The 8288-nt window shown below is 38.6% G+C and overlaps 1 protein-coding gene across 1 annotated transcript in view; it reads left to right on the top strand.

The window, feature by feature from the left end:
• YIPF4 (Yip1 domain family member 4) overlaps positions 1–7237 on the top strand; it is a 28417-nt gene extending 21180 nt beyond the window's left edge. The window contains exons 5-6 of the mRNA XM_023511825.1: positions 2539–2652; positions 6841–7237. Coding sequence (XP_023367593.1) covers positions 2539–2652; positions 6841–6978 — 252 coding nt within the window. The 3' untranslated portion in view covers positions 6979–7237. The remainder of the gene's footprint in view (positions 1–2538; positions 2653–6840) is intronic.
• Positions 7238–8288: the final 1051 nt, after the last annotated feature.

Below are 8288 nucleotides of genomic sequence, written 5' to 3' on the forward strand. Positions count from 1 at the left end.
CAACAAAAAATAGCTGGGCATTGTGGCGTGCACCTGTGGTCCTAGCTACTTGGGAGGCTGAGGCAAGAGAATCGCCTAAACCTGGGAGTTGGAGATTGCTGTGAGCTTAAGAAGTAGGGCACTGGCCCCATATACTGGGGATGACAGGTTCGAACCCAGCCTTCGCCAAAACTGCAAAATAAATAAATAAATAAAAATTAAAAAAAAATTTTTTTTAAAAGAAGGGGCTAGTTTTTTTTTTTTTAGTGTTTGGGATTCATTGAGGGTCCAAAAAATTAGGTTACACTGATTAGGTTAAAGTCCTTCTTATAATTGTGCATTGCCCCCAAGAGGTGTGGCATATACCATGACCCACCTTCCTCCTCTCCACTCCTTCATTCCCCTGCCCACCCCCTTGTATTAGCTCATCTGCTGCCTTCATATTAGAATTGAGTAGATTGGATTCTTGCTTCTCCATTCTTGTGATGCTTTACTAAGAAGAATATGTTCTACCTTCATCCAGGTTTATATAAAAGATATAAAGTCTCCATCTTTTTTAATGGCTGAGTAGTATTCCATGGTATCCATATACCACAGTTTGTTTATTCGTTCCTGGGTTGGTGGACATTTAGGCTGTTTCCACATTTTGGCAATTATAAGTTGAGCTGCGATAAACAGTCTAGTGCAAATGTCCTCATGATAAAAGGATTTTTTTCTTCTGGGTAGATGCCTACTAATGGGATTGCAGGATCAAATGGAAGGTCTAATTTGAGTTCTCTGAGGATTCTCCATACTTCCTTCCAAAAAGGTTGTGTTAGTTTGCAGTCCCACCATCAGTGTAAAAGTATTCCCTTCTCTCCACATCCCTGCCAGCATCTGCAGCTTTGAGACTTTGTGATGTGGGCCATTCTCACTAGTATTAGGTGATATCTCAGGGTAGTTTTGATTTGCCTTTCTCTGATGATTTGGGACAATGAGCGGTTTTTCATATGTTTGTTAACCATTCATCTGTCTTCGTTAGAGAAGGTTATATTCATGTCTCTTGCCCAGTGATATCTGGGATTGTTGGATCTTTGTTTTTGTTGATTACTTCATGTTCTTTGTAGATCTTAGTTATCAAGCTTTTGTCTGATTAATAACATGCAAATATCTTTTCCCACTCTGAAGGTTGTCTATTTGCTTTGGTTGTTGTTTCCCTAGCTGTACAGAAACTTTTCTGTTTCATTAAGTCCATTTGTTTATTTTTGTTGTTGTTGCAATTGCCATAGAAGTCTTCTTCATTAAATCTTTTTTTTTTTTTTTCAGTTTTTGGCTGGGGCTGGGTTTGAACCCGCCACCTCCGGCATATGGGGCCTGCACCGTACTCCTTTGAGCCACAGGCACCACCCTAAACAGTTTTTGTTTTTGTTTTTGTTTTTCAGTTTTTGGCCAGGGCTGGGTTTGAACCTGCTACCTCCGGCATATGGGGCCAGTGCCCTACTCCTTTGAGCCATAGGTGCTGCCCTCTCCCCCCAAGGCCGATATCTTAAAAGTGGTTTCCCCACACTTTCTTCGAGGATTTTTATTGTTTCATGCTTTAGGCCATAGTGATCAAATCAGCATGATATTGGCACAAAAATAGAGACATTGACATTAGGAACCAAATAAACTAACATCTTACAGCTGCCTGATCTTTGATAAACCAAACAAGAATATACACTGGGGAAAAGAATCCCTATTCAATAAATGGTGTTGGGAGGACTGGATAATCACATGTAAAAGACTGAAATTGGACATGCACCTCTCACCACTTACAAAAATTGATTCAAGAGGGATCTAGATCTTCTTGTAGCCATCATTGTTGTTTGGTGGCCCAGGCTGGATTTGAACCCACCAGCCCAGGTGTATGTGGCTGGCGCCTTAGCCACTTGAGCCACAAGTTTATGTTAATTTAAACTACTACCTACCAGCTCTGCTTTCCTGAGCAAAACACTTTATCTAAGAATCAGTTTCCTTGTGATGGACACAATAGTGCCTACTTTGTAGGGAGGTTACTTCATTTGATCTTCATAGCAAGTGAAACCCTATCACAAAGTTTGGCACAAGGTAGTCACGAAAAAATATTTTTCTCTTCAGTCTCTCCTGGCTGCCTTCCCTTCTTTTCTGGTCTGCATTTGTCACATCTGGCTTCTCTAGACCTTGGGTTTTTCATCTGAATAGGATGGTTGTGGTTCCTTTAATCCTTCTACAATTTAAAAGAAGTCGTGGCAAAATGTAATGCAGAGATACACTGAAGTTAATTAGACATACGAGTCTGCAGCTCAGAGAGATAAATGCTAGAAATACAGATTTGTGTAACATCATCAAACTGGTGATAATCAAAACTGTGGTGGTTGGGGAGACTGCACAGAAACATCAGGGACTGTATGATAATTTGAAATATAATGAGAATGATACTTTATGATTTATTTTCAATTATCACATTTATATAAATACAGCAAAGAATATATGATGGTCAAAGGTGGCTAAAATGAGCATTTGATTTTTATGATATTTATTTAAATTTTTCAAACTTCACAGGTTGCATATGGCCAAGTTCTTGGAGTTATAGGATATTCATTACTTCCTCTCATTGTAATAGCCCCTATACTTTTGGTGGTTGGATCATTTGAAGTGGTGTCCACACTTATCAAAGTAAGTTTAACATATATAAAGTAGTTCACTCTTTTCTTATAGCAAAAGTATACTAGTTCTCTGGCGAAGAATGTTGTAACGTAAAACTGTTTCTCAAAACAGTTGGTAGTATTTGGAAACAGTAATCTTCCTTACTGATACTTCCAATTGTTTTTTTGTTTGTTTGTTTGTTTGTTTGAGACAGTCTCACTTTGTCACCCTTGGTAGAGTGCTGTGGAGTCATAGCTCACAGCAACCTCAAACTCTTGGGCTTAAGCGATTCTTTTGCCTCAGCCTTACAAGTAGCTGAGATTACAGGCGCCCGCCATAACACTTGGCTATTTTTAGAAATGGAATCTCACTCTCAGCTCAGGCTGCTCTGGAACCCTCCTGGGCCTCCCAGAGTGCTAGGATTACAGGCGTATGCCACTGCACCCAGCCCAATATTACCAATTTTATTTCTTTTATTTTTTTCCTTTTTAATCACCAGAAATTATGAAGTATTTCTAGGGGGAAAAATAGAGCAAATCAAGTTTCAGGATATCATAGTCAGAACTTTTTTAATGTCGAATTTTTCTTCTCTATATTTATGGGTTCATCTGACTTAGATTTTGAGGGGGGGTGTTTATTTAAAATTCCACTGGACATTTATTTAATAAGTGTTACTCCTATTTGACTTCATTATCAAATATGATAGGCATGATTCTAATAAATTATATTTTCTATAATGCAGAGATTAGGACTTCTTTATTCTGATACATATATTTAAAGAAATAAACATTTGAAGGCCAGGTGCAGTGGTTCACACCTATAATCCTAACACTCTGGGAGGCCAAGGCAGGTAGATTGCTTGAGCTCACGAGAGTTTGAGAGATCAGTCTGAGCCAGAGCCAGACCCCATCTCCAAAAATAGCCAGGCATTGTGGCAGGCCCTGTAGTCCCAGCTACTGGAGAGACTGAGCCAACAGAATCACTTGAGCCCAAGAATTTGAAGTTGCTGTGCTCTGTGACACCATAGTGCTCTACTGAGGGTGACAAAGTCAGACTCTGTCTCAAAAAAGAAAAACAAACATTTGAATACATTTTAAACATTTACTGATAATATTAAATATTAAATACTAACATAACTTAAAATTTGCATTTATTAATGTTGAACAACTATGGAAAATAAATGACTGCTTTAGTATATATATGCATATTGCACAATGACTGTAAATTTTTTTCTTTATGGAAAATAGAACTGCTATTATGTAGCCTCCACACTAAAGTACTTGTTTGTAAGTAGCTGGCGCCACCTAATTTTCATGAGATTTGATTTACTTAATGTTCATTACTAAATTCAATATAAAAGAAAATTTGGTAACTATAAGCTAATACTGATTTATGAGTACTACATATTGAAAGAACCAATCAATCTGAATTCAAACCCTGATTCTGTGATTTACTTGCTGTCTGGTCTTCCAAAGGTATCCTAACTTTTCTTACCTTCAATCTGTTCTTTACAGTGATAACTTTAAGAGCTATATTTTAAGTTTCACTATGAAGATTTTAATGTATACATGATACCTAGTACAGTGCTTGACACGAAGTAGGTACTTAAGTTGTAGCTGTTATTATTACAGATATTAGAAAGAATATTTTGAGACCATCTTTATTGTTTTGAACTGTTTGAATCTTTAGAGACATAGGAGAAGATCCTGCTTTGCAGTACATCCTAACCGTAAAAATTCGGTTTTTAAAAAAAATTGACATTGCCTTGGCACCTGTGCTAAGTGGTTAGGGTGCTGGCCACATACAATTTTATGTGGGTTCAAATAAGGCTGGCCTGCTAAACAACAATGACAACTACAACAACAACAGAAAAAAAAAAATAGCTGGGCTTAGTGGGGGGCGCCTGTAGTCCCAGCTACTTGGGAGACTGAGGCAAGAAAATCACTTAAGCCCAAGACTTCGAGGTTGCTATGAGTATGCCATGGCACTCTACTGAGGGCGACATAATGGGACTCTATCTCAACAACCAAAAAAAAAATTGACATTATTAGAACTTAGATTAAAAGTCTTCCAATGCAGCAGCTACCCTCATGCTGGCATGTAATTATTCTAGCCTTAGTTAACATACATACCACTCATTTAGGATTACTTTCTGCTATGTATTGTTTTACTTGAATTAAGCTTGTTTGAATATTTCTGAGACTACTTCCAAAGTGGTCAAAACTATTGTTCTCTGGTCATTTTTAGCCATCTAGTTCAACTGAAAGTTGTCCTTAATATGCTTTATGCAACATCTGGATGTATTATAAAATGGAAAAATCTTTTTTATGTCATTAAAAATTTAGGATAAAGTTGTTTTTGTTTGTTGTTTGTTTGAGACAGTCTCACTATGTCGCCCTCAGTAGAGTGCTGTGGTGTCACAGCTCACAGCAACCTCAAATTTGTAGGCTTAAGCAATTCTCTTGCCTCAGCCTCCCAAGTAGCTGGGACTACAGGTGCCCCCCACAACACCTGGCTATTTGTTGTCCTTGGTGTCATTGTTGTTGTAGTTGTCATTGTTGTTTGGCAGGCCTGGGCTGGGTTAGAACTTGCCAGCTCCAGTGTATGTGGCTGGTGCCTTAGCTGCTGAGCTTTAGGCACCAAGCTGATAAAATTGTTTTTAAACTTAAAATTTTTTCTTTGCCAAATTTTTTTCTAGAATAATAAGCTATTGTAACTTTTCTTATTTCAATCCAGGGTTTTTTGAAAAATATGTCATTCGATTTTTGTGTGTGCGTGTAGAGACAGTTTCACTTTATCGCCCATACTAGAGTGCCATGATATCACACAGCTCACAGCAACCTCCAACTCCTGGGCTTAGGTGATTCCCTTGCCACAGCCTCCGAGTAGCTGGGATTATAGACACCCACCACAGCGCCTGGCTATTTTTTTGTTGCAGTTTGGCCCAGCTGGGTTTGAACCCACCACCCTCGGTATATGGGTCCAGCACCCTGCCCACCACTGAGCCATAGGTGCCACCCTTTTTTTTTGTGAGACAAGGTCTTGCTCTGCTTCTTGGGCTTGAATGCAGTGTTATCATCATAACTCATTGCAACTTTTTGGGTTCAAGCAGTCCTCCTGCCTCAGTGTCCTAAGTAGCTGGGACAATAGGCATGTGTCACCATGCCAGGCTAATTTAAAAACATTTTTCTATTTTGTAGAGACAGGGTCTCATTGTGTTGCCCAGGCTGGTCTCCAAGTCCTGACCTCAAGTGATCTTCCCACCTCTCCCTCCGAGAGTGCTAGGATTACAGGCATGAGGCACCACACCCAGCCTATAAGCCCTAATTTTATTTAACATTAATTTTGTTTTTTTTAGAGACAGAGTCTTACCTTGTCATCCTGGGTAGAGTACTGTGGTGTCATAGCTCCCAGTAACCTCAAACTCCTGGGTTCAAGTGGTCCTCTTGCCTCAGCCTCCCAAGTAGCTAGGACTACAGGCACCCGCCACAACATCCAGCTATTTTTTTTTGTTAAGATATGGGGTCTTGCTCTTACTCAGGTTGGTCTAGAACTCATGAGCTCGAGCAATCCACCACACCTGGCCCTAACATTAAATTTCTATAATACTAATCAGGCTTGGCTGGGTGTGGTGAACCAAGCAAATTAAAAATTAAAATAAATAAAAGACTAATAAGATAAGATCCTTCCCTTAGAAATTTTATATATATACTGTATTTTTCCCCCCTCGGTAGAGTGCTGTGGCATCGAGTCACAGTTCACAGAAACCTCAAGCTTTTGGGCTTAAGTGATTCTCTTGCCTAAGCCTCCCAAGTAGCTGAGACTACAGGCGCCTGCCACAACCCCCGGCTATTTTTTGTTGCAGTTGTCATTGTTTATCAGGCCCTGGCTGGGTTCAAACCCACCAGCCTGGGTGTATGTGGCTGACGCCGTAACCACTGAGCTATGAGCGCCGAGCCACCTTAGAAATTCTAATTCAGCAGAACCATAGCTAATTCTTATGATTAGACCAGTTTGATAAGAAAAGACCAGATTTACAGAAGTCAGGTAACAAAGCAAAGATGAACATGTTTATTAAGTTTTTAACATTCTTAATATATTTTACCACAATTGGTGGTTAACTTAAAAAAATGTTATAAGCATTATGTTTGCTGTATGATATACAAAAGTTAATTGATTTTCTAATCTGCTAATTTTTGTCTTCTTTTTCCTTTTAAGCTGTTTGGTGTGTTTTGGGCTGCCTACAGTGCTGCTTCATTGTTAGTGGGTGAAGAATTCAAGACCAAAAAGCCTCTTCTGATTTATCCCATCTTTCTATTATACATTTATTTTTTGTCTTTATATACTGGAGTGTGATCCAGGTCATACATGGATAGAAAAGGGTGAAATTACTTTGGTGTGGAGGCTGGGAATTCTTGTTGAAGTAATTGGAGAAAACCTATTGCTGATAAAATGTTACATGTTCCAATGCAAAGGCAGGTTTAAGGTCTTTTTAAAACAATATTTTTTGTATTTAATTAAGCAGTTACAGTTACCTGAGATTTTCGGTCAGAATTCTAAATTCTGTTTGATTCTATATTCCAGTGAATAAAATATAAAAGCATTGTGTTTTTAAGATTGTGTCAATATTCACCTAAACACTTGTGCCAAAAGCAACTGGATTGGTAATAATGTTTCACTTGAAGGCTATGTTTGACAACATCCTAATAAGCTAAAAGGGCAGGTTTTTTCTTTACAGTGTTTTCACTAGCATCTCAGATCCTGTAGATATATATTTATATTTATACATGTATATATTTATGAAATAATTCTTATTCTTCACAAAATATATTTCTGAATAGCCAAAAATTAAGATATTCTGATGCTCAAACTTTTAAAACAAATTTGGTCATAAATAATTTTCATTTAAAATTTTAAATGTTTTTTAAATTGTTGTAATTTTTAAAATCTCATATATGCTTTAGTCCTTTCTTGTTAGGAATTCTTAATAATAACTACTAAAACTAAGTTTAATAATCGCTGATGTAGATTTGGTTTGTTTGGGTATACTTTTAAAAACCATTTTTGAGGCTGGGCAGGGTGTCTCACACCTGTAATCTTAGCACTCTGGGAGGCTGAAGCAGGAGGATTACTTGACATCTGGAGTTCGGAACCAGCCTGAGCAAGAGCAAGACCCTGTCTCTAAATAAAAATAGAAAAATTAGCCAGGTGTCATTGTGACCATCTGTAGTCTCAGCTACTTGGGAGGCTGAGGCAGAAGGATCACTTGAACCCAGGAACTTAAGGTTGCTGTGAGCTAGGCTGACACCATGGCACTCTAGCCTGGGCAACCAAGTAAGACTCTTGTCTCAAAAGAAAAAAAGAAAAGAAAATTAATAAAATAAATAAAAACCATTTTTGACTGTCCAAACATCTGATTTAAAGTTTCGGTTCAGGCTGGGTGAAGTGGCTCATGCCTGTAATCCTAGCATTCTGGGAGGCCAAGGCAAGTGGATTTCTCAAGCTCAGGAGTTCAAGACCAGCCTGGGCAAGAGTGTGAGCCTGTCTCACTAAAAATACAAAAACTAAGCTTGGCGCCTGTAGCACAGTGGTTACGGCACCAGCCACATGAAGCAAGGGTGGCGGGTTTGAACCTGGCCTGAGCCAGCTGAACAACAATGACAACT

Source organism: Otolemur garnettii, unplaced genomic scaffold, assembly GCF_000181295.1.
Source record: "Otolemur garnettii isolate 467f Iridium unplaced genomic scaffold, OtoGar3 scaffold00022, whole genome shotgun sequence".
NCBI classification, from domain to species: Eukaryota; Metazoa; Chordata; class Mammalia; order Primates; family Galagidae; genus Otolemur; species Otolemur garnettii.